We start from the raw sequence: 26,758 nt of genomic DNA, 5'->3' as shown, positions 1-26,758 counted from the left end.
GATCTTTCCAGACATACAGAAGCTGAGGGAATTTTCTAATACATGACCTGCACTACAAGAAATACTAAAGGAGGCTATTCGACCACCATCAACAGGGACAATTTGTGCCAACCAAAACATAAAACGGGGGAGAGTAAAGGCCTGACCGGAATATGGGAATGGAGAATGTAAGCATGCTGAAGAAAATGGAATGCTCTAAATATTAAACTGTCTTTCACATAAAGTTAAGGATAACCACTCAAAAAAAAAAAAAAATCCAGTAGCCACGTGCAAAAGAATGAAACTGGACTGCTTTTTGTCACCATGTACCAAAGTTAATTCAAAATGGATCAAAGACTTAAGCATAAGACCTGACACAATAAACTGCATAGAAGAAAACATAGGTACTACACTTATGGACCATGGGTTCAAAGAGCATTTCATGAATTTGACTCCAAAGGCAATGGAAGTAAAAGCTAAAATAAACGAATGAGACTATATGAAACTTAAAAGCTTCTGCACAGCAAAAGAAACCATTGACAAAACAAAGAGGCCACCAACTGAATGCGAGAAGATTTTTGCAAATAGTGCCTCCGATAAGGGGCTAATATCCAGAATATACAAGGAACTCATGCAACTCAACAACAAAAAAACAAACAACCAAATTGAAAAATGGGCAGAGGACTTGAAGAGACATTTCTCCAAAGAGGACATACAAATAGCAAATAGACATATGAAAAAATGCTCAACATCACTAATCATCAGAGAAATGCAAATCAAAACCACAATGAGATATCACCTCACCCCAGTTAGAATGGCTGTCATCAAGAAGACAAATAGTAACAAGTGTTGGAGAGGCTGTGGAGAAAAAGGAACCTTCGTACACTGTTGATGGGAATGCAGATTGGTGCAGCCGTTATGGAAGGCAGTGTGGAGGTTCTTCAAAACAATTATGAATAGAATTGCCATATGACCCAGCAATCCCTCTCCTGGGTATCCACCCAAGAAATCTGACAACATTTATAGATAAAGACACGTGTGCTCCAATGTTCATTGCAGCTTTGTTTACGGTGGCCAAGACATGGAAACAACCAAAATGTCCTTCGATAGATGAATGGATAAAGAAGTTGTGGTATATATACACCATGGAATACTATTCGGCAGTAAGAAAAGATGATATAGGAACATTTGTAACAACATGGCTGGATCTTGATATTATAATGCTAAGTGAAATAAGTCAGACAGAAAAAGCAGAGAACCATATGATTTCACTGATATGTGCTATATAAACCAAAAACAACAAAAGAACAAGACAAACAAATGAGAAACAAAAACTCATAGACACAGACAATAGTTCAGTGGTTACCAGAGGGTAAGGGGGGAGGGGGGTGGTAGATGAGGGTAAGGGGGATCAAATATATGGTGATGGAAGGAGAACTGACTCTGGGTGGTGAATACACAGTGGGATTTATAGATTATGTAATACAGAATTGTACACCTGAAATCTATGTAACTTTACTAACAATTGTCACCCCAAGAAATTAAAAAAGAAAAGGTTAAAAAAAAAAGAACTTACTTTAGGCACAGAATAGGTCTACCAGTGGAAAATTCTCTTAGTTTTTCTTCATCTTATAATGTCTTATTCCTTAAGGGTATCTTCACTGGATGTAGATACTGGCCTGTGATTTCCCTTTCTTGTCTTTTTATTGTCTTAATTTTCCTTAGCAGGAGGACTTTGTGATTACATGATGGCAGTCTAACGCAATTAGAGTTCTAATTTTCTTCGTGTTCTATGTTGTTCATGGGTGTTCAAAGCATATTATGTATAATAGCTAAAAACTGGGCATAACTCTGATGTCCTCCAATGAATGAATGGGTAAACAAATTGTAGTACATCCATACCATGGAATACTACTAAGCAATAAAAAGGAGCTAACAATTGATAAGCAACAACATGTATAAATCTTAAAAGCATTATGCTGAGGTTTTAAAAAGTCAATCTCCAAATCTGACATACTTTATGAGAATCTATAGTTATCTCAAAATCAAAAATTTTAATTTAAATTTTTTACTGATACAGATTTATTCCCATGTACCAGGCTGTACTCATAATGGACGCACTGGAGAGGGTACACTGAACTCTTGGGGCTGAAGTGTACCAGAACAGACTACCATCAGAAAGTGCTGCTTCAAACCTCAAAACAACCAACAAGATCAAAGAAAAGTACACTTAAGTTGAAGACACAGCACTTGATCTGAAACAAGAAGTTTGTGCATACTCAACTTTGAAAGAGCAGTTCCCAATGCTGCTAGTAGTCTTTGTTTTCTTCAGTACTGTACTATGAGATTCCCCAGTGCATTAGTAGTTGGTATTCTTTATTAGCTTGATAGATCATTTTCTCTTGCTGTTTTTTTTAATACTAGCAACTTTCATCCTTTGAAATGTGTGCTGAAAAAGAAGAATCAGCAAATACTACTGAAAGTGCAATATTTGATTATCACTGTGAGAAGAGCTTTGATCTAAACCTTATCCATAACAATGGACACAATGGGTACCACAATAGTATTTCAGCAGCACTGCATGAAACTGGAGTTATTGAAAAACTGCTAACCTCTTATAGATTTATTCAGTGTTCAGAACGTCAAGCTTGACTTTTCTTCCACTGCTCACAGCATAATGGCGACCTGCAGAACTTAAAAGTAGGAGATGATGATGAATTCAAAGCATCATCTGACCAGCAGACTGGGAAAGCCATTGCTGTTGAACTGGTGAAGATAAAACCAGAAATCCTCTGTGAAGAATGAATGGACAAGTTGTGTGCGCTGTTCCTTACTACTTAGAGAGCAAATCTCCAGCTGCCCTAGGTCAGAATCCAACATGGAGTGTATGCTACAAACATAATGGGGAAGTAGTTTTTGTTTTAATTTGTATGTGGTCAAGTTTATTACTCATTTAAAATTTTTTTTTATCTGATTTAAACCCCTGAAGCTGTGGAAGGGAACATTCTGCTGGAAACAAGAGTTAAAATAAACTTTGAAATTAATAACAAGAAACATACTGGTGCTGTAAGCGCTTGAAATATTGTGCTGTTGAAAAAGAAACAAGCCCACTGTCAGGGAATAGTTTGTGACATGAAGAAGGTGTTTGGCTTTATTGAAAGAGGTGATGGTGTAAAAGAGATGTTCTTTCACTATAATGAATTTAAGGGTGACTTAGAAGCCTTACAGCCTGGCGATGAGGTGCAATTCACAATCAAGTACAGAAATGGTAAAGAAGTTGCTACAGATGTCAGACTATTTCCTCAAGGAACAGTAATTTTTCAAGATATCAGCATTGAACGTTTTTTTTGCCCCCACCCCCCGGTTTTAAAGCCATTGTTTCTCAGTCTAGTTGTAGGGTGCAGCTCCCTGGCCCATGCTCTTATTATGAGTCTTGCGCTCCACCCAGCTGAGGCAGTCAGTCGCCAGTGATTGGTTGGCCGCTCACAGCAGCCCACGAAAGCTCACAGCAGCCGATAGCAGCACACAGCAGCACACACCAACCTCCAGCTGTTCATGGCAGCCCAGCTCCAGGGAGAGCCCAGCTCCAGGGAGAGTGGTTATTCACAGTCTTAGCTGGCTAGTGTGGGAATCGAACAAGCAGCCTTTGGCGTTAGGAGCACGGTGCTCTAACCGCCTGACTGGGCTGCCCAAGCATTAAGTATTTTGAAGGAACTGTAACCAAAGTTATCCCAAAAGTACCCAGTAAAAATCAGAATGACCCATTCATTGCCAGGACTCATCGAAGTTGATTTTGTAATTCTTGAAGAACTTCCCTTTGGAGTCAAAGATACAAAATCTAAGGTGACCCTGATGGAAGGCTACCATGTGAGGTTTAATATTTCAACAATGACGTGACAAATTAGGATGAACAACCAACCTAGAAATTCTATCAAACACACTTTGGTTCACTATGAAGCCAGTGGAATGGGTGTGATTGCTGACGTGAGAGATGGCTTTGGTTTCATCAAGTGTGTGAACCATGATGTTCGTGTGTTCTTCCACTATAGTGAGGTTCTGGATGGAAACCAGCTCCATATTGCAGATAAAGTAGAGTTTACTGTGTTTCCTGATGTGCTCTCTGCTATTAGGATTTAAAATCTTCCCAAGGGCACAGTTTTGTTCCATTTCCATTCAGATCATCGTTTTCTGGGCACTGTAGAAAAAGAAGCCACTTTTTCCCATCATAAAACCACTAGCCCAAATAAAGGCAAAGAAAAGGAGGCTAAGGCTGGTGTTATTGCTTATAACGATTGTGGGTGAAATTGACTATTGCTTTTCAAGCCAAGGATTTGGGAGGATCTACTTCTCCTCAAATAGGAGATAAGGTTGAACTTAGAATTAGTGACAAACAGAGGCCTGGACAGCTGATTGCAACTTGTGTGCAACTTTTAGGTCATAATTCTAACTCCCAGATACTTGAGTTATGTGGCGCCTCTGAAGGATAATCTTGGATTAATTGAAACAGACAATCATGATATGGAAATCTGTTTCCATTACAGTGAGTTCTCTGGTGATGTCGATAGCCTGGAATTGGGGTCATGGACGAGTACAGCATGTCCAAAGGGAAAGGCAACAAAGTCAGTGTAGAAAAGGTCAACAAAACACACTCAGTGAATGGCATTACTGAGGAAGCTGATCCTGTCATCTACTTAGGAGAAGCCATTCGCCCCTTGAGGAGTGTTGATCCAACACAGACCGAGTACCAAGGAATGATTGAGATCATGGAGAATGGTGATATGAAAAGTTAGGTCTATCCATTTGGCATAGTTGGAATAACCAATAAATGGGATTGCCTACAGAAAGGGGAGACTGTCAAGTTACAATTGTGTGTCCTGAGCCAAAATGCACAGACTTTGGCCTACAACATCACACCCCTGCGGAGGGCCACAGTGGAGTGTGTGAAAGATCAGTTCAGCCTCATTAACTATAAAGTAGGAGATAGCAAGAAGCTCTTTTACTATGTGAAAGCAGTTCAAGATGGCTGAAGATGAGGTGGAATTCTCAGTGATTCTTAATCAGCACACTAGCAAGGGCAGTGATTGTAATGTTTGACGAGTCTGTGAGGGTCCCAAGACTATAACAGCTCCATCACCTGATAGGTTGGTCAATTGCTTGGAGAACATCAACCTGAATGATACCAGTGCTCCTGGCCTAACTGTTCTTTGTCAGCCAAGGGGACCAGATAGCTCAATGGGATTTGGTGCAGAAAAAATATCCATCAGGCGGGTGTCATTCACTAACTACATGCACAAAGCACAGCATTAATCCACTATGATCAAGTTGGGATTCTGGTAAACGGTTCTGAATATCTCCCTCTTCCTTCCTCCCAAAATATGAAATACTTATTCTATTGACCTATTATAACAGGTTTTTAAATTAAATTTATTGGAGTGACAATGGTTAGTAAAATTATACCAGTTTTAACACCTTCCTCGTGTTATGTTTAAAAAAATAAATACATTTAAGAAAAACATTTTACTATTTTTTAATTTACTTTTATTTTTTCATGTTTTTATATGTGATATTTTATGTATTTATGTATTTATATTAGTTTCAGGTGTACAAAACAACATAGTGATTAGACATTTATATACCTCACAAAGTGATAACCCTAATAAGTCTAGTACCCATCTGACACTATACATAGTTATTAAAATATTATTGACTATACTCACTACACTGTACCATATGTCTCCAAGACTATTTTTTAGCTATAGTTGACATTCAATATTATTTTATATTAGTTTCAGGTGTATAGCATAGTGGTTAGACATTTATATAATTTATAAAGTGATCCCCCAGATAAGTCTAGTACCCATCTGTACATATTTTTTACAATATTATTGACTATATTCCCTATGCTGCACTTTACATCCTCTGACTCTTTTGTAACTACCAATTTGTACTTCTTAATCCCTTCACCTTTCTCACCCAGCCCCCATCACCGCTTCCATCTAGTAACCATCAGTTTGTTCTCTGTATTGATGAGTCTGTTTCTGTTCTGTTTGTTCATTTATTTTGATTTCTAGATTCCACATATAAGCGAGATCATATGGTATTTGACTTTCTCAGTCTGACTTATTTCACTTAGCATAAGAAAACTATTTTAAAATTATGCACAGTTGCAGCCTGGAGAACTTAAGGTGGCATCTTGTAGTATCAATTTTAGGAGCTTTATTTGGTGCATTTAATGCAACCAGTAATTGCAAAATCCACTTTGCCTATATAAGTGAAAAATGTAGACTGGAATCTTTTTGCCCCTATGAAATTCTGCACTTGATATTATGCACCTTCATTACTTCTGGCAAGATACTAATGAGTGCAACCTTAGCACTCAGTTGCAGTCTGTTCATTATGCTTTAATTCTGAGTATCATATGAGGGTAGAATATACCAAAAAGTACAAAAATTTGTATAGGCAAACCATTTCTTTAAGTTAATTGCCAAATGTTAAAATGTTATTTTTCATATCATTTATAATCTTGTTACAGTCCACTTAATGAAGTTTGGTCAAATTTCAATGAAAATTATCTTCCAGAGTAGTTTTTGTTCCCCTTGGATGGGGGGCAGGTAAACTTTACTACAATTAGTATGTATGGTACAGAATTTCATTCAAATGAGGTGAGCCAGCAATGTGATAATTTAAACATATTTCAACAAAACAACAAAGGATGAATGCTCAAACTTGCTGCACTAGGTCACTGCAGCGTCTAGGATCCAGTTTTTTGTTGTTGTTGTTGTTGTTGTTGTTTTTAGATTTAAAAACAAAACAAAACAAAATTTAAAAGTTGTGCCTCAAATGAATCTTGTTACTTTATAAATAGTAAAATACAGGCACCTGAACCTTGGTGTAGCTTCTGTTCAACTTTATATCACCAGAACAAGTTGGTATGATTTCTTGGCCCTCATCTTGCATTGACCACATATAAGGTCCCTGGTCAGTGTCTCAGATGACAGGGGTCAGCTCAGGGGATGAGCCAGCAGGCGCTTTTATCTTCCCTTTTGTCATTTGAGGTTTGATCTTCTCTGGGTAAATAGGTCATTTACCTTTATAAACACAAAACATTTTTGCTTTCTCCAGTTTCCTGTTAATGGCAAAAGATGGAAGCAAAGAAAGCTTTACTGATTTTTGAGACACTAAAAAATTTCACTGATACATATTTCTATTCGCTTGTTAAATAAAAGGATAGATTAGTACATGGTTAGTTAGAAAGAAAGAGAACTTGACAGAAATAAATTTGACAACAATAGGCTTATACCCTATATTCTATTCAGAATCAAAAGGAATAAATTAACTTTTTTAGACTATCAAAATAAATGGAAGTGAAACAAAAGAGAAGAGAAATTTGTTTAAATACTTTTTAACTTGGGAGATATCAGTTCTTGAAAGAGTTCTGTAAGTTTGGAAAACAAAAGGTTTTCAGGATACTATTGGTTTGAAGCCATTGGATATGAATTTGTATGCTAGTGCTCAATATTTCTCAGTTTATTGTGTATACAAACATTGAATTGGGGCTATAGAACATTGTGCATACCTTCACAGCATTCTGTGCTCTCTGACTTGCCCCTCTGATTATTGCTATTATATATTTAAACCAGTGTTGAATAGCTTGCATCTGTTTTATTTGGGGCTACAACTCAGGTGGCATAAACATTTTAATTTATTTTATTTTTAAAATAATCATATGTTAAAATGCATTTTTCCCTTGGTCTTATGAATTTCAACACATGCACTCATTTATGTAACCACTATCAAAGTCAGGATAGTTTCACCATTTCACAAACTCTCTTGTGCTGTCTTTATAGCAGGATATTTCAACCTTGGCACTATTGACATATTAGGATAGAAAACTCTGTGTTGGGAGACGCTGTTCTGTGCATTGTAGGATGCTTAGAAGCATCCCTGGCCTCTGTCCAAGAGGGGCCAGCAGCAGTCCCCTCTAATTGTGACAACCAGAACTGTCTGAAGTCATTGGCAAGTGGACCCTTGGGAGGAGACAAAATCTCCCCCAGTTGTTTTATAGTCACACCCTCTTCCAGCCTTTGCCCTGACAATGATAACTATGTGTTCTACATCACACTTTTATCTTTTTGAGAATATCATATAAAAAACAATGTATTATGTAACTCTTTGAGACTGCCTTCTTTGAGTAAGCATGCTTTTGAGATTCATCCTAATTATCACATCTATCAATAGTTCATTTCTTTTTATTGCCAAAGTATGTCCTATTTATTGGCTGTACCCAAGATTTTTAACCAACTTACCTATTGAAATACATTTGGTTGGTTTCCGGATTTTGAATAGAGAAGGTAGAAACATTTGTATACAGGGTTCTGTTTACATAAATTTATTTGTGAAGGGTAAATACCGAGAAGAGTAATTGCTCAGTTATATAGCAAATGTATGTTTAACTTTACAGGAAACTTGCATTATTATGTCATAGAAATGGCGGCATGAGGTGAGCCTCTTGAAATCTCTGGAATTTACACCCAATTGAACAGCTATAATTTCACAAAGGACTCCCTGTGCAGCACACAGGCAAGACTAAGAGACAAGCAATTAAAATCATCTAAAGGTGGATAAACTGGGCAAGCGGGAGAGGAAGGGAAAGGGAAGTGCACAGACAAGGGTCGTACATGGACCAGAGCTCAGAACTCCGAGCTCCCTGCTTTCCGGAGCTACCGCAGTCACAGGAGAGGGAAGAATTTGGACTGCTAGTGCTCCGCTTATGACCCACAGTCCTGCCTGAGGGATCAGCATATAACACAGCTGAACTCAACACTCACGGAAGAAACCTCATGGCAAAAATGGAGGGAATGTGGGTGGAAATGGCAATTTAAGCTCTCACTGCCAAGCAGAGGATGGAAGGCCAGACACAGAGCCTAGCTGACCCCTCCTTACGCTCACAGGGCTCACACCAACCCAACCGTCCAGTGCTAGGAGTGGAATTGGTAGCAGTGTCACATCAGTGTCACATCAGAACAGAATATTTGTAGTTCTGAGAGCTGCGGCCCTGCAGCCACAGGCTCTCAACCCAATTATTTCTGGCAAAGGAGAGGAAATCTTGGATGCTGTTCTAGTGGTTGCCCCCATTGCTCAGAGCCACCTCTCACAACCCACCCCGAACCTGCCCCCACCTATATGGACGGAGGCCTGCAGGGGTAAACAGAGCCGCTGAAACACACAGGCTCTGACTAGTGCAGGAAGAGCTTTGGAACTTCAGAAGCTCTCCATATCCCCCCACAGAGGTGGTGCCAGGTGACCCAGGTGACCTGCTCACAGAGGAGAAGCCCACCTTCCAAAGATCCCATATTGTGTGAGAAGTCAGAACAAGACAGAGAAAATATAACATTACAGCATAACAGAGAATAAAAGGCTTCAGCAGGAGAGAAAATAAAACATTCCACCAACACTTACTGGAAAGCGAAAGAAAGACATTTTCCTACCAACTTGTTGCAGAACTCATTCTTGTAGATGTCTAGGAAGAGAAATAATAATTCATTAATAGCCATGAACAACCAAAGTAACAAGGCAGCTCTGAAAGAAACTGAAAAGTCTCCAGAAAATGAACTCAAAGGCGTGGAAATATGTGACTTAAATGACAGAGAATTCAAGATTGCAGTTCTGAAAAAACTCAACGAGATACAAGAAAACACAGAAAGGCAGTTTAATGAACTCAGAAACACAATCAAAGAACAACATGAGCATTTTACTGAAGAGATTAAAATTTTAAAAAAGAACCAAATGGAATTTCTAGAGATTAACAACTCAATAAAAGAAATGAAGAGTGAAATAGCCAGCTTATGTAATAAACCTGACCAGATGGAGGAAAGAAACAGTGACACCAAGATAAAAATCTAGATAAGAGACAGATGGAAGAAGAGAGAGACTTGAGACTTAAAAGAAATGTAAGAACTCTAAAAGAACTTTCTGACTCCATCAGAAAGACCAACATAAGAATAATGAGCATACCAGAAGGAGAAGAAAGAGAGAAGGGAACAGAGAGTATATTAAAAAAACAGTCGACGAGAACTTCCCAAACTTGTGGCAAGAAATGGGTCTTTGAATCCAAGAAGCAAATAGAACATCTAATTACCTCAATCCCAACAGGCCTTCTCCAAGTCACATTGTATTGAAGCTGTCTAAAATCAACGACAAAGAAAGAATCCTCAAGGCAGCCAGGGAAAAGAAGATGATAACCTACAAAGCAAAGTCCATTAGGTTATAATCAGAATTTTCAGCAGAAATTCTAAAAACCAGGAGTGAGTGGAATCAAATATTCGAACTATTGAAAGAGAAAAATAATGAGAGAAGAATAATATATTCAGCAAAGATATCCTTTACATATGAAAAAGGAATATAGACTTTTCCAGACATACAGAAGCTGAGGGAATTCTCTAACACATGACCTGAACTACAAGAAACACTAAGGAAGCTATTTGACCTGGAAAAAAAAAGCAAAGAATACAAAACCATGAGTAGTATTATGAACAGACAGAAGCAGGAAATGGCAATCCCTACATCAAATAGGACATTATACACTTAAACATAACATACAGGGTAAAGAAGGGAAACACACACACACACACACACACACACACACACACACACACACACACAACAAGAGGAAAAAGACAGCTTGCTACTGCACCACAGAAACTAACAGCATAAATAGGAATACTTTGTGACAACAAAAGCATAAAAGGGGAGAGAATAAAGGTCAGAACCAGCACAAGGGAATGAAAAAAGAAAGCAGGCTGAAAAAAATGGAATACTCTAAAAGTGAAACTTCCTTTTACATAAACGTAATGGTAAACCCTCAAAAAAAAATAAAAAATCCAGAACGGAAATATATAACGTAGTAAAAGAAAAAACAGAGGGGAAAATAATATAATACAATCACACAGAAATAATAGACAACAACAAAAGGCAAAGAAACAATGGAGACACAGTCTTACCAGAAAACCAAAGATAAAATGATAGGAAATCCTCACATATCAATAATCACCCAAATGTAAATGGACTGAATTCACAAATAAAAAAGGCACAGAGTAGCAAATTGGATAAAAAAAAAAAAAAACTAAACCCAACCATATGTTGTCTCCAAGATATGTATCTCAGCTACAAGGACAAGCATAGACTCAAAGTGAAAGGGTGGAAATTGACACTCCAAGCAAATGGTACTCAGAGAAAACCAGTTGTAGTTATAGTGATATCACATGAAACAGACTTCAGGATAAAAAAGGTAACAAGAGACAAAGATGGACATTTCATAGTGGTAAAGGGAACTATACAACAAGAACACATAACAGTCATCAATATTTATGCTCCCAATCACGGAGCACCAAAATATAAAGAGCAACTACTAATGAACTAAAGGGAGAAATTAACCAAAACACAATTATAGCAAATACATCAAAATACATTGACAGCTATGGATAGATCACCCAAACAAAAAATAAGCAAAGAAATAGAAGCCCTAAATGACACATTAGATAAAATGGACATAAATTCATTTATAGAGCAGTTAATCCTAGAACATCAGACTACATTCTTTTCTAATGCAAATAGAACATTCTCATGGCTAGACCATATATTGGGACATAAAACTAGCCTCAGCAAATTTAAGAAGATTGAAATCATACCAAGCGTATTCTCTGAACACAAGGCTTTGAAATTGGATGTCAACTGCAAAAAGAAAGCAGGATAGAACACAAATACATGGAGATTAAACAGCATATTTTTAAAGAAAGACTGGGTCAAAGAAGAAATTAGAAGAGAGATCAAAAGATACATAGAAACTGTGCTCGTTTCGGCAGCACATATACTAAAAAAAGATACATAGAAACAAATGACAATGAAAATACATCCTACCAAAATTTACGGGATGCAATGAAAGCAGTTTTAAGAGGGAAATTTATATCATTACAGGCCTATCTCAAGAAACAAGAAAAATCCCAAATAAATAACCTCATGTTACACCTTAAAGAACTAGTAAAAGAAGAACAAACAAATGAAACCCTGGGTCAGCAGAAGAAAGGCAATAATAAAAATCAGAGCAGAACGAAATGAAATAGAGAACAAAAAGACAATAGAAAAAATTAATGTGACAAAGAGATGGTGCTGTGAAAAGATTAACCAAATTGAAAAACCCTTGGCTAGGATCACTAAAATAAAAAGAGAGAAGACACTAATAAACAAAATTACAATTGAAAAAGGGGAAGTTATCACGGACACCACAGAAATACAAAGGCTCATCCAAGAATGCTATAAAGGACTATATACCACTAAATGCAATAACCTAGAAGAAATGGACAAGTTCTTAGAAACATATGGCCTTCCAAGGCTGAACCAGGAAGAACTGGAAAATCTAAACAGACCGATCACCAGTAAGGAAATTGAATCAGTCATCCAAAATCTTCCCAAAAGCAAAAGTCCGGGACCAGATGGCTTCACTAGTGAATTCTACCAAACCTTCAAAGAGGATCTAATACCAATCCTGCTCTAACTCTTCCAAAAAATTGAGAAGAGACAGTACTCCCTAACTCATTTTATGAGGCCAACATTACCCTGATACCAAAACCTGGTAAGGACAGCACACAAAAAGAGATCTGCAGACCAATATCTCTGATGAATACAGATGCAAAAATCCTACACAAAATTCTAGCAAATCAAATACAACAATGCATTCAAAAGATTATTCATCATGACCAAGTGGGGTTCATCCCAGGGACACAAGGATGGTTCAACATATGCAAATCCATCAATGTGATACATCACATAAGCAAAATAAAGGACAAAAATCATATGATTATATCAATTGATGCAGAAAAAGCATTTGACAAGCTACAACATCCATTTATGATTAAAATACTTAATAAAATAGGTATAGAAGGAAAATACCTTAACATAATAAAGGCCATATATGACAAGCCCTCAGCTAATCTCATAATTAATGGTGAAAAACTGAAGCCCTTTGCTCTATGTTCAGGAACATGACAGGGCTGTCTCCCATCACCTCTGCTTTTCAAGATAGTGTTGGAAGTCCTTGCCAGAGCAATCAGGCAAGAGAAAGAAATAAAAGGCATCCAAATTGGGAATGAAGAAGTTAAATTGTCACTCTTTGCAGATGACATGATGCTATACATAGAAAACCCTAAAGACTTCACCAAAAAGTTTTTAGAAACAATCAACGAATACAGTAAAGTTGCTGGCTACAAAATCAACGCACAAAAGTCCATTGCCTTCCTATATACTAACAATGAAATCTCAGATAAAGAAATACAAAAAACAATTCCTTTTGCAATTGCAGCAAAGAGAATAAAATACCTAGGAATAAACTTAACCAAGGACGTGAAAGACCTATATGCTGAAAACTATAAGACATTTTTGAAAGAAATTGAAGAAGACACAAAGAAATGGAAAGATAGTCCGTGCTCATGGATTGGAAGAATGAACATAGTTAAAATGGCCATATTACCCAAAGCAATATACAGATTCAATACAATCACCCACAAAATCCCAATGGCATATTTTAAAGAAATAGAACAAAAAATCATCAGATTTGTTTGGAACCACAAAAGACCCCGAATAGCCAAAGCAATCTTAAGAAAAAAGAACAATAATGGAGGTATCACACTTCCTGACTTTGGCTTGTACTACAGGGCTACAATAATCCAAACAGCATGGTATTGGCAGAAAAACAGACTCATAGACCAATGGAATAGAATTGAGAACCCAGAAATAAAACCACATAAATATGGACAGATAATTTTTGACAAAGAAGCTAAAAAAAAAATACAATGGAGGAAAGACAGCCTCTTCAATAGATGGTGCTGGGAGAATTGGATAGCCACGTGCAAAAGAATGAAACTGGACTGCTATTTGTCGCCATGTACCAAAGTTAATTCAAAATGGATCAAAAACTTAAGCATAAGACCTGACACAATAAACTGCATAGAAGAAAACATAGGTACTAAACTTATGGACCTTGGATTCAAAGAGCGTTTTATGAATTTGACTCCAAAGGCAATGGAAGTAAAAGCTAAAATAAATGAATGGGACTATATGAAACTTAAAAGCTTCTGCACAGCAAAAGAAACCATTGACCAAACAAAGAGGCCACCAACTGAATGGGAGAAGATTTTTGCAAACAGGGCCTCCGATAAGGGGCTAATCCAGAATATACAAGGAACTCATGCAACTCAACAACAAAAAAACCAAACAACCGAATTGAAAAATGGGCAGAGGACTTGAAGAGACATTTCTCCAAAGAGGACATACAAATGGCAAATAGACATATCAAAAAATGCTCAACATCACTAATCATTAGAGAAATGCAAATCAAAACCACAATGAGATATCACCTCACCCCAGTCAGAATGGCTGTCATCAACAAGACAAATAGTAACAAGTGTTGGAGAGGCTGTGGAGATAAAGGAACCCTCAATACACTGTTGGTGGGAATGCAGACTGGTGCAGCCATTATGGAAGGCAGTGTGGAGGTTCCTCAAAAAATTTCGAATAGAATTGCCATATGACCCAGCAATCCCTCTCCTGGGTATCTACCCCAAAAATCTGAAAACATATATAGATAAAGACACGTGTGCCCAATGTTCATTGCAGCTTTGTTTACGGTGGCCAAGACATGGAAACAACCACAATGTCCTTCGATAGATGAATGGATGAAGAAGTTGTGGTATATATACACAATGGAATACTATTCGGCGGTAAGAAAAGATGATATAGGAACATTTGTGACAACATGGATGGGTCTTAATAGTGTAATGCTGAGAGAAATAAGTCAGACAGAAAAAGCAGAGAACCATGTGATTTCACTGATTTGTGGTATATAAACCAAAAACAACAAAAGAACAAGACAAACAAATGAGAAACAGAAACTCATAGACACAGACAATAGTTTAGTGGTTACCAGAGGGTAAGGGGAGTGTGGGGTGAGAGATGATTGTAAGGGGGATCAAATATATGGTGATGGAAGCAGAACTGACTCTGGGTGGTGAACACACAATGGGATTTATAGATGATGTAATACGGAATTGTACACCTGAAATCTATGTAATTTTACTAACAATTGTCACCCCAATAAATTTAAAAAAAATTTAAAAAATAAGTAAATAAAATAAAATATATAAATATATGCATATGGTTGCAAAGATTAAAATATTGATAACTACTGAATTCTACATTTCTAAAACTGTTAACAAGGTCCAACTAGATATAAACTTTCTTTTCTTACTCTTCATGTCATGTTTCCTTTCATCCAGTCAGTATATCCATTAGATGGGTTCTTCACCGATAGGAATGATCCAAACATTTATTTATGTGGAGCTGAGTGATTAGTAGTCTTGCCTGTATGAGGTTGCTGTAGTTATCTCATAATTTTAACCACTCTGGGATACGATAAGTCACCTAGAAGATGTTCACGTCTACAGACACACTCCTTTCTGCCCCCATTATGTAGCAGCAACCCTACTTCCCCTTGAAAATTGAACTCATTTAACCAGCACAAAAGCCCCATTTGTGCCTATTTTCCCATTGGTATTAAGGTTGCAAAATCGCCAGGTAGCTATCTCAAATCAGCAGAATCATTGTTGAGTAACCTGAGAGAAACATACTTTTTGGGGTACTAAAATTTTTAAACCAGTATAGCCCAGATTTGCAGGGATCAGAAACAACCATTTTGTGAATAAGTCTTTAGGGATAACTCTAACTTCCATCCTTTTGTTCTTAGGCCTAGGAATTCTGGTTGTTGACTAGATGCCATCATGTATATTGGTTATTAGTTCAGAACATATACCATATATTGTAAGACAGCACCTCTGAAACACGTGTTGTCTGTGAACTGGTGTCATAGCTGTCTTCTGTACAGTCATTTTTTCCATTGCATAAGGACTTTTCTTTTCTGAGTGATGGAGTGCATGATAAAACCAGCGAATTCCATGGGCATAAGCCAGTCACCACACTGTTTTAGTTTAAAAACAAGTCCCTTGATGAGAAGTGATGCTGCATAGAATTTTACAACTGTGAATGAGGCATTCTGTAAGATTACAGATGATGGTGCTGACAGAAGTACTACAGTCAGGGAAGGCAAATCCATGTCTAGAATACACATTTATGCCAGAAAAATCATAAAACCAACTAACTCCTCCATGATATAATGGGTCCAAATTAATTAACTGTCCTCCAGATTCTTGGTTGGTCCCCTTGAGATTGGTATGTATCAGGAACTCAGTATAGTGCTGGGAAATTGGGCATTCAGCAGTGGGGGTGGTCACATCAGCCTTTGCGAAGGGAAACCATGCTGCTGAGGCCATGCATAGCCTCTGTTCATGCCACCATGGCCACTTTATATAGGTGCCTACTGAGCAAGCACAGGAGTCGCTGAGAAAAGAAGCTTATTGACCTCCACTGAGTGGGTCATATTGCCACTTGATTACTGAGAGCCTATTGGTGAGCATTCATATCTAATACTAGTAGTCTTATGCTCCTGACCAATCTCAAGAAGTCCATATACAATATCCCTAAATATGTTTTGTGTCTATTTCCCCAAATGTCCTCATTCAAAATTCCGTTAATTAGGATGAACCATTATCCCTGGACTTGGATCTGAATGCAACAAGTTATGAGACTAAGATTTTTCTCTTTGGAGAAGAGTGAATGTACTTTCATTTGTATGAAGAATAACTGTATTATGTTACAGAGTGTCCTTTTCCAAAGGCTGCAATGCTAACAAGTGTGTGTAGATATTGGGTCAGTGAACTTTAGTGAATATCTGAATAAAAATCATTTTTATTTTTTACTTTTTATTCTTATTTAAGACTTACAAAAAAGTTTCAATAGTAAAAAGAATTCCTGTATATGCTTAACCTCGATTCTCCAACGTTAACATTTTACTATATTTGTTCTATCCTCCCTGTTTCTTTCTAGCCCCTCCCACACACAATTTTTAAAATAATTTGAGAGCACAACATGGATGGACCTAGAGTGTATTATGTTAAATGAAATAAGTCAGGCAGAAAGACAAGTTCTGTATGATTTCACTATATGTAGAATCTAAAAAAACAAAACAGAAACAAACTCGTAGATACAGAGAACAAAATGATGGTTGCCAGAGGGGAGGGGGTTGGAGGGTGGGTGAAAAAGGTGAAGGGGAATAAGAGGTACAAATCTCCAGTTATAAAAACAGTAAGTCATGGGGATGTATTGTACAGCATAGGGAAAATTGTCAATAATATTGTAATGACTATATAATAATAACTTCGCATGGTGACATGGTTACTAGAATTAGTGTGGCAATCACATCATAAAGAACATAAATATCGAATCACTATCACTATGTTGTACACTGGAACTAATATAGTATTATATGTCAACTATACTTTAATACAAAAATTAAGTTAAAGACAGAAAACAAATAAAAGTTAATGGGGCTTTGAGAGCAAAACTTCCTTCTTTCTCACACTGTTAATGTTGAAAAATAAAAAATAATAAAATTTTAAAATAAAATATTTTGAAATTAAGTAACAAAGACATTTTCTTACAGGAAACAGTATAATAATCAAAATCAGACCAAATCTCTTCTGGGGTGTGAACATGGCGGATGGTGTACTGAAGCACGGAGTCGAGTGCCATCCACAGGGATGGAACTAAGGGAGTTTTCACAGGCATTGGGCTTCCTCTGCCAGCCCCAGGCCCCAGTGATACCATCCCCCTCCTTCTTCAGGCTCCCCAGAACTCCCTTGCGACCTTCCACACCCATAACCATTGTCCTCTAAATAAACTTTACCTGGGACTGATGGCCCCAAGGCAGTGGCCCAGGACTCTTCCAGCATTTCACCATCTGACACAGCTCTGAGGATCTGCAGAGCTCCATCATTATTATATAGATTAGATTGCTGTCCACAAGAGTTGAGGGAGGACACAGAGATCATCTCCTTTTATCTCCTTCCCATTGACAGTTGAACAACTGAGGCTCAGAGAATGCTGAGACTATTAGAGGAAGAGCTGGGAGGTCATCCCATTGGCTGCTTCTTAGGCCTGTTTTCCTCCACACATATCAGAGCTGGTCTAAATTCCCCTCAGTACAGGGCAGTGACAACTGCACACAGCGTGGCGCTGGGGATGTGGGTGGTGATGGGTGGGGAAGGGAATGACATCTTAGGGAAGACCTGTGCTTTCCTAGGGGGTTTATGGATGGACGGGTTGTTCTTTTTGAGGCTGCAAAGTGGAGTCCATCTACCTGAACGTGGAGGCCGTGAACACACACCGGGAGAAGCCTGAGGTAGGTGAGGGACTCCATGGCCTAAGCAGGCACATGGCGAAAGCACCTGTCTCCACAGAAAAGCCACACCAGTGTCTCAGACCTTGGGTGTTTCACACCATCACGTAGAATAACCAGCACCCAGGAATACTGGAACCACAGTGTTGGAGGCACCACAAGAGACGTGGGGCTAGAGCAACCCCTGCCAAAAGGCCTCTGGCTGAGATTCCCCCAGGCTTGTCTGAGAAAAGGTCAGGATCCAGGCCTGGCTGAAGGAGGGGAGCCTGGCAGTGAGGACAACAGACAGGGAAGGGGCTGGGGCTCCACACTGCTGTCTTCTTTATATTAACCCTGGGCTATCTCCTCTCAGAATGTGGACATCACCCGAGAACCTGAGGAACTCCTGGACACCGTCCCTGCCCACTACTGAGTCCTTCCCAGAAGGCTAAATTGCCTTTGCTTTTGCTTTCTTCTACCCCAGGAACTCCCACTTCCGCCCTTACGTACAGGCTTAGGTACCACCATGCCTCTGAGGAAGTTATGGCCTAGGTCTAATTTCATTCTCAGCAAGAAAGCCGTTTCCAACAAAGATCTCAGCATCTCAAGCCTGTTTACAGTCACAGCTAAAAGGCTGTCTAGCTCTGCACGGAGCTTTGTATTACTTTCTCAATTCTTGCTCTGTAAGCAAGTTTCCTCTTTTTCCCACAGAAGGGGAGAAGGGATCATTGTGAGGCCTTCACTGTCCATAAGACCTTGTCTGAGTTGCAGCCCTGGTCCTATGGTGGTGGGGATTGTGAGGTTTTTCTAGAGTAAGAGGCTCCTGGGCAGCATTTCCAGAGCTGAGAAGGGGCGTGGCCTGTGAGCCAGTCCCTTTATGGGCAATGTGGCTAGAGAGGTATAAGATCTTCCTTCTCATACTGGAGACTTTGGTACCTGGCTTATAGTGTTGTCTGCTTCTACTCCTGCCCCGGTTCTGGAGTTATTTCACTTTCCACATGGATAATACAAATACAACCCACACCCTGGAGTCCCAGGAACATCATATCCAGGAACAGTTATCTTCTCTCCCCTTCAACCATCCATTCTCTAGACCTTCTCCTTACCTGGAATCTTACCTCCTGTCTCCTTAAATGCAATTGTCTGACCATCTACACCCTTTTTCATTATGTCATCGCTTTTAGTGTCACTCTAGGACACTTAACAGCATATCTTTCACATATGAATCACTTAAGTGATATTTATTAAATAAACCATATTAGTTCTTGGACCTCATTAACACTCATGTTCATCAATTCCTTCCTTGTTTCTCATTAGCCAATCTACTCACATTTCCACCCATTGAAAGCTGATACACCCCTCAGGCTAGAACTGAGGCCCCCATCTCTCCCATATAAACATGTTGATCTCTCCTCAAACTTAAGAAAACAATGGGAGCACGTCTAATTCATTTTGCAGTTTCAATGTTTATTTCTGATAACAAAACTTGACAGCACACAAGGGGAAAAAAGCAATAGACAAGGAACAGCAAATAAATTTATCTTGCATGCCACTTGCATGTCAACAGGTTGTGGCTCTCTAGATAGCTGTGTTTAGAAGGAATCTGAGGTTTCAGCCTCACTCAGGGGAAAGACTATTGGAACTGATTAGCAATATCTGTAAACATAAGAAAAAAATTTAAAATCAATGATGTATGTCAAATAATAAGAAATATAAATACGAAACAGTGCTTCCCCATACTTCTCTTATCTCCCCGCCATGGGTTTCCTATGATTCCCAGCTTGTGAACATAAAAACATTCCTATAGTCCCTACATCTCCCAATGACTGTAGCTGCCCAATCCAAAGTGATATACCTACCCAACATCTCACTCAACCCAGAAGAAACCAATGGCACCAAAGTTGGCAGCAAAGTTGGCAGTGGCTGTACCACCAGGGCCAATAATGGGGCCGGCAAAGGTCTGAGGAAATCTGGAGCGGGCATTCTGGTGGTATCTGGCCCAGAAGGTAAATGGGATTCTGGACCAAGGATCTCCAAAATCTCCTTCCTCATCCCAGGTCAGCAGCTCAAACTCAATGTCATCCCAGCTCCAGGGCCCAGATACGGCCTCATCTCCAATCCCCATGCGGGTTCTCGCCTCAGCCCGGGCCTCGGCCTCAGCTGCAGCAGCATCCAGCGCATCCAAGGCCTCATCTGCGGCCTCCATGAACTGTGCAGTCCAGTCGCGAGGGTCTCTCTTCTGAACCTAAGATGAGGAATAGAAAATAAAACAAAACCCATAATAGTATTAGTTAATATTTATGAAGCACCTACTATATATTTATGCCCTACTTCGTGCTACTGTTTGCTTAATAACAACAAATACCACTAGTAATGCAGCACCTACCATGTGCAATACCTTAGATTTCATTCCTGCTCTGGACCATTCCCAGCCAGTCACACCTCACCCCTTGACCTATCAAGTCTGGAGAATTTCCTCTATTACCTCTGCAATAAATCTCAGCACTTTCATCTTGCTAGTCTCATGGTAGGAACGGAGGCCCCAGAGGAACTCATACTCAGGAGGGTTGCTGTTGGGCACTCGCCTATAGTCCAGGTACCTTAAAAAGAGCAAAAAGATCTTTGTTTATATCAAGGTAGAATGGTAGTCCATTAATGCATCATAACCCTAGACTTTAAATCCCAGATCTCAGGTAGCAAGTGCCCCCAGCCTCATTCTTGAACACAAACAGAGTATTTATCCTCTAATAATCAGGCCTTTGAATTCCTGCATCAGTGTTTGTAGACTAAGCAGTCACCTAGAGCTGCAGGGGAGGCTTGCATAGGGTCATAGAAAGGACAACACTTAATTTCACCCCCTATGTCAAAACTCTAGCTCCAGGTTCTTGCAGTCTTGTCAGTGAACCACAGATAGGCCCACGACAATGATTACACTCCAGTACAAAAGCCTCAATCAGGCCCAGTCTTAGAGATGTCTACTGTGGGGATGGTGGACAAGCTTCACTTGCAAGATAACTGTACTGTAGAAAAATTCAACCACAAGAAGTATACTCAATAAATACTCTGAGTGCACATGTGTTTCTCTCTCTCTCTCTCTCTCTCTCTCTCTCTCTGTGTGTGTGTGTGTGTGTATAGTTAGTGTAAGAAATGAGCATGGAAAGGACTTTCTGAGGCTGATCAGCACACAGAACTCAAGAGGACCAGACAAATTCCCTTAGGCATCACTTACTTCTGTTTTACAAACTCATAAGTGAGAAGTTTCCTCAGATCTCCAAGGAGGGGATGTCTCACCCTGATAGTAAAAAAAGGAACCCATAATCAGAGACTATGACATTGCCCAAAGAAGAAAAAAGAGCTTTCCAGCACAGAGATCAGAGATGAGAGAAAAGGCAAAGAATTCAGGACTATTTCCCCATCCTCCCAGGTCACATTCTTGGGGACTATACCTCCCCAAATCCCCTAGACCACCAGGCTGATTCAATCCTGGGACCATCCTCTGTTGTCAGAGGATGGTGTAAATAGGCAAGAGATGAGAGAGCCCAGTCATACCCAGGACGCAGTCCCATCTTGCGTAGTGCCTCCCAGAGGACAGCTGCAATGGGAGGCAAGGGGAGACAAGGGACGGAAAATGAGCATGGAAATCAGGCAGTAGCCAACCCCCAGCTGCAGGTCCAGCCACTCACCTTCACTGGCACGGTTGCCATTCATGAAGATGATGCCCAGAATCACTAAGAGGAGACCCAGCTTGGGTGTGTCTTTGGTCCTAAATAGTACAAAAACAATATGCTTTCAGCAGACATTTTCACAAGACACCCCAGGCAGCTTACCCATATAGCTTTCCCAGTATTCCTCGGCTAGGGGATAATTCTACCCCAGCTCTGCTGTGACCCTGAATCTCGGACCCTGACCTACTCCTTGAAAAAAGCACTACTGAGAAAGGCTATGTTCCACCTCCTTTCCCATCTTACGTTCCCAGTATGCCGGCCAGGGACTCAGGAGTACTGATGAGAATATATAGATGTTCTTCCTTGTCAATTTCCTTCAGCTGAATCCCAAATTTCTACAGGGAAAGGAAGACACTATGAAATTATAAAATCTAGCATAAGTTACCCATACTCAGTCGCTCACCTTCCTGTGAGATTTGCCCTAAACTCCCAATAGGAATCCCATGAATATTTGAAATCAAGATATTTCCCATCATTCTTGTCCTTTAGGGCTGCCTTCTCACCTTCTCCAGGACAAAGCATGCACGTTCAATAATTTCTGGATAAACATCAGTGTATTCACGGATGATATCCCTCAGCATTTCTGTAGGAGAGAGAAGGGAGCACCTTGGCTGAGCAGGGGCCCTTTGCCAGCCCCACTGAGGAGAGCACAGTCAGGGTCCTCAAGGGTGAAAAAGGAAGAATCAGCCATGGAAGGAGGGAATTGAAGGGAGGGTACATATTAGCAAAGGGATGTCCACAGAACATGGGGTGAGGGTAAGGGCGGAGCCATGGGAGAGGGCACTGGATGCCTACCTGAGCGCTTGATGGGCACCTTTGTGTAATCTTTAAGCATTAGGTACTTGACCAACTTGTTCGCCTGGGAGGGGAAAAAGAGATCTTTAAAGTTATAAGATATTTACAGAAAACTTGGTTGAGTTATAGATGAAAGGATAACAAAGAAAAGAGCAAGAGAGGGGAGAAGTGACTGCAGGGTTATAGTGCTTACTCTTTCCTGAAGAAGGGCCACGTCTCGGGGCTGTGAGGCACCCAGGTTCTGTGAGGCACGCGAGTTGGGAGAGGGGCGCAGATTTGGTGAGGGTCGTAAGTTCTGCCAATCAGGTGGAACTGGCCAATCGGTGGGGATCCAGTCAGGTGGTAGTGGCCAGTCGGTGGGAAGTGGCCAATCAGGTGGCAGTGGCCAGTCGGGTGGTAGTGGCCAGTCGGGAGGGCCTTGCCAATCTGGAGGACCCTGCCAGCCTGATGGGGTCTGCCATCCAGGTGGGGTCTGCCATCCAGGTGGATTCTGCCAGGCCAGTGGGTTTGGCCATACAACTGGACCAGGCCAGACAATGGGATTTGGCCAGATCACTGGGTTCTGCCAGATCACTGGGTTCGGCCAGATCACTGGGTTCTGCCAAGCAACTGGGTTCTGCCAGGCTGGTGGGGTCTGCCTAGCTGGGGGGCTCTGACGTGCTGGTGGTGTCTGCCTGGCTGGCTGGTTTTGCCAGCCTGATGGGTTCTGCCAGGCCAATGGGGTCTGCCAGAGCACATTGGGAGGTGCGCCAGGTGGGTTCTGAGTGGTAACTGGAACTGGTGCAGACCGCCAGGTCCCTGCAGCCAGTGGGGCCCGCCTCTGATCCCCACTGCTGTTCTCTTCCACACTCAAGTTATTAATCTGCATTATCAAAGAGAAGGAAGATCCAGCGTCACCAGTTGTTTCTGTGTCTTCACCCTATCTATTCCAGGAAGGCCCCCTAAAACCCTCACCTGTAGTGACAGCCTGACCCACTAGCCAATGGTCACCCTGAGTCCTGGGCTTGTCTTTCACTGTCTTCCAGGCAGGAGTTTCATCTCTGAACCAGGCCAGGAGCAACCCAAGGGTGGGGCCTGAAGCTGCTCCTCTTCCTATGTCCATCAGTGGCTCTGCTTGTACCACCCTGGACAAATCACTCAAGTCACTTCACCTCTCTGAGACTTACTTAGTTTCCTTCTCTGTAAAACTGAGACTATGATTCCTAACTGGTATGAAGTACCGTGAAGATTTAATAAGTGAGATAACCTGTGTAAATGTGCCTAGCTCAAGACCTAACACATCATGGCTGCTATCAAAATATAAACTGAATTACATACGGGTTGTATATATTATGTCTCATCTCCCCATCAGTCTGTGGACATTCAGAGGGCAGGATTTATCACATTTACCTTACCATCCCCTATAATCTATGTAGCTGAATACAGGCAGATATAGACATAAATATAGACATAGATATCTCTATATTTAGTTTTTAGAACAAGTAACAATCTCAGAGAAGAAAGGAAAGAGCCCAAAGCAAAGTGGAGCTAGCATGGATCTCACCTTGCGGGTCCTCTTGCCCCGAATTATAGTCCTGGACTCCAGATTCTGAGCCGGGGAACCATCTGCTGATGTCCGTGCAGCTGCACCATCAGATTCAGAGATACCTGGGTCCGCCTCTATGTCAGCCTGGGAAGCGGCAATCTTGGCCTGGTTAACATTCTGGGTTTGGGTATCAGCTGTTGGGGACTTAGTGGTTTCATTCCAAGCCTTGAAGGCTGTCTTAGACTGAGTGTTCACCATCTCACTGGCATTGAGAGACTGAGAAAAATTGTAAGTGGCATTTGGGCCCACCTTAGTAGTGGTATTTTGGGCCTTAAAGGCCATCTCGGACTTGTTGGCAGTTAACTCACTGGTGGTTGCTGCCTGGGAAAAATCATAGGCAGCATTTGGGCCCTTTGGGGTGGCATTCTGGGGCATAAAGGCTGCCTTAGGCGGTGTCTCCTTGGCAGTAAGAGCCTGAGAGAAATCATAGGCACCATTTGGGCCTTTTGTGGTGGCATTCTGGGCCTTAAAGGTCGTTTTAGGCTTAGCTGCAGCTGCTGAAACCTGATTATCAGCCATCTCACTGGCTGCTGGGGGCTGTGAACTCTGGGGGCTAGAATTCGGCCCGCAGGCAGCTGCTGGGGCCTGGCTGGTAGGTGGAGCCTCCGAGATCTGGATGGCCTCCATCAGAGTCTGCATAAGCAAGGTGCTGTCTTCTACGGAGGCCTCAGCCTGCAAATACAGGGGGGAAAATTAAATCTCTGGGCCTCCGAAGCGAGAACGAAGGGGTAGGGGGAGCAGCACAAGGGAGGTGCAAGTGGGTGGTTGGAGCAAAATGCAGGCTGAGGCAGAAATCTAGACCACAGGCTAGGGACAATGGGAGGCACAGTGGTAAGAAAACGTCAGGTAGGGGATGAGCAGCCAGGAGCTAAAAGCAGGGTGGGGTGGAAAGAGGAGTGGGGGTGAAGTTCAACAGCAAGGTGATCAAGGAGTGAGGTTAGAGCAGAGCAGTGCGCGGTAGGAGCGCTGGATCTGGGCGGTGCGAGGGTGCCCCCGCGAGGAGTTGAGGAGAATAAGGGGGGGGGGGGTCGCAGGGAGTGGGGAATGCAGGAGAGCGGGAGGGTGGAGGCGGGAGGTTGGGGGAGGGAGCGGCCGACTGCTCTACAATCCTCAGGACTATGGGGGGAGAAATGGTTCCTTATCCAACCCGCATTCTCTGGGCAGATTGCCCTGACTACTAACAGGGTCTCCTCTTTCTCAGAGCAGGGACTGATGGCTGGAAAGAGAAGCCCCTCCCCCCCGATAAACCCTGGGAATTTGAAAGACGACAGAGTCAAGGCACGAAGAGGGCAAATCGGATCCAGGCGTTTGGGAGGCCAAAGGGGCCCAGGGGGAACTGTCGGCTGGGGAAATGGGATGGGGGAGGAGTGGAAATCTCACCTGGAAGCCGAGGAGGCCCGCACCACAGTCCATTTTCTGAGCCATGGCTCCTGTCCCTCTGGCAAGAGCAGAGCCTAGGGGGTGTGGGGGAGGAGCCGGGCGTTATACTAGGGAGGCAAATACGAAGAATCAAATTTGGGGGTAGGGTGTTGAGATTTGATTGTGGGGACGGATGATGTGCTGAATGTGAGGGGAACGCGCTGCATCGATATGGGAAAAGTGAATGGGTGCCCAGAAGGAGGTTCTGAATCCCGAGAAGCTACTGACGAGGAGAAGCTTCCAATCTGGGTTAGGAAAGCAGATAAGAGTTCTGAATCTAGGGGGATTGGGTTGGGAGTCGCATTTGGAAAATTGAATGGAGGTTTCGAATAAGGAGGAATCAATCGTATAACAGTACAGATCGAGGTCGAGAAATCTGGAGATTTTGAACGATGGGGAAGGGTTCAGAGAGCGAACAGGGGTTCTGAATAAGGGAAGATCGGATGAGGGGTGTGAATCGGGGTTTGGGGAGTGGAAGGGGGATCAGAATCCGAGGTAAAGGGATCGGGATGAAAAAAATGGGAGGCCCGCACCAGGGGGCAGATGCCCTGTCTGGGGGCTAATTCTCACCTTGCCTCAGGCCCCAACCCCAACCCCCTCGTTGCCTCCCTTCTTCACGACTCAGAGGATCGGGATTGCAGTGCTCGGCCCACAGCAGCCGCACCCTCTCCTTGTCCCGGAGAAAATGCCAGCGCGGCAGCTAGGACGACCCCGCCTCTTCGCCTAATATACCACCCACCGCCTCACATGATTGTGCGCATGCGCAAGAGCTGACCGACCAAATAAGAGTCTCACCGCTTTCCCAACAAAAGCCTCCTCCTGAACATCATGGTGCGCATGCGCAACGCCAGGCAGTGCCGCCCCTTTGCCAACACACCACCCCACCACCAACCAGGTCCACAGTATACAACGGTTCCTCCCCTTACTTTATATCCC

General features: G+C 41.5%; 1 protein-coding gene, 1 long non-coding RNA gene and 1 pseudogene across 6 annotated transcripts in view; 2 read left to right on the top strand and 1 right to left on the bottom strand.

Moving 5' to 3' along the window:
* LOC141569613 (uncharacterized) overlaps positions 1 to 18,756 on the top strand; it is a 99,348-nt gene extending 80,592 nt beyond the window's left edge. Inside the window, exons 2-3 of the long non-coding RNA XR_012493303.2 lie at positions 18,224 to 18,322; positions 18,672 to 18,756. This is a non-coding gene — a long non-coding RNA (uncharacterized LOC141569613). The remainder of the gene's footprint in view (positions 1 to 18,223; positions 18,323 to 18,671) is intronic.
* LOC109439103 (cold shock domain-containing protein E1-like) lies at positions 2,184 to 5,286 on the top strand (annotated as a pseudogene).
* A 988-nt stretch (positions 18,757 to 19,744) lies between the features above and the next one.
* MAGED1 (MAGE family member D1) overlaps positions 19,745 to 26,758 on the bottom strand; it is a 50,220-nt gene continuing 43,206 nt past the window's right edge. The window contains exons 1-13 of one of the 5 annotated variants that reach the window (XM_019719318.3): positions 26,393 to 26,562; positions 25,784 to 25,857; positions 24,362 to 25,075; positions 23,012 to 23,680; positions 22,819 to 22,882; positions 22,527 to 22,606; positions 22,267 to 22,358; positions 21,982 to 22,061; positions 21,848 to 21,890; positions 21,528 to 21,590; positions 20,784 to 20,898; positions 20,158 to 20,543; positions 19,745 to 19,954 (exon numbers count right to left, since the gene is read on the bottom strand). In XM_019719318.3, the coding sequence (XP_019574877.1) occupies positions 20,166 to 20,543; positions 20,784 to 20,898; positions 21,528 to 21,590; positions 21,848 to 21,890; positions 21,982 to 22,061; positions 22,267 to 22,358; positions 22,527 to 22,606; positions 22,819 to 22,882; positions 23,012 to 23,680; positions 24,362 to 25,075; positions 25,784 to 25,828 (2,343 nt within the window). In that variant the 5' untranslated portion in view covers positions 25,829 to 25,857; positions 26,393 to 26,562 and the 3' untranslated portion in view covers positions 19,745 to 19,954; positions 20,158 to 20,165. Of the gene's footprint in view, positions 19,955 to 20,157; positions 20,544 to 20,783; positions 20,899 to 21,527; positions 21,591 to 21,847; positions 21,891 to 21,981; positions 22,062 to 22,266; positions 22,359 to 22,526; positions 22,607 to 22,818; positions 22,883 to 23,011; positions 23,681 to 24,361; positions 25,076 to 25,783; positions 25,891 to 26,392; positions 26,563 to 26,758 lie in introns of those variants that run through there. The other 4 variants (XM_088794733.1, XM_074323385.2, XM_088794734.1 and 1 more) reach the window with 4 other exon arrangements.

This window comes from Rhinolophus sinicus, chromosome 18 (genome assembly GCF_057876585.1).
Source record: "Rhinolophus sinicus isolate RSI-liver-muscle chromosome 18, RSI-T2T, whole genome shotgun sequence".
NCBI lineage: Eukaryota > Metazoa > Chordata > Mammalia > Chiroptera > Rhinolophidae > Rhinolophus > Rhinolophus sinicus.
Note: the sequence above shows the minus strand (reverse complement) of the source record. Positions and strands in the feature narration are given on the sequence as shown.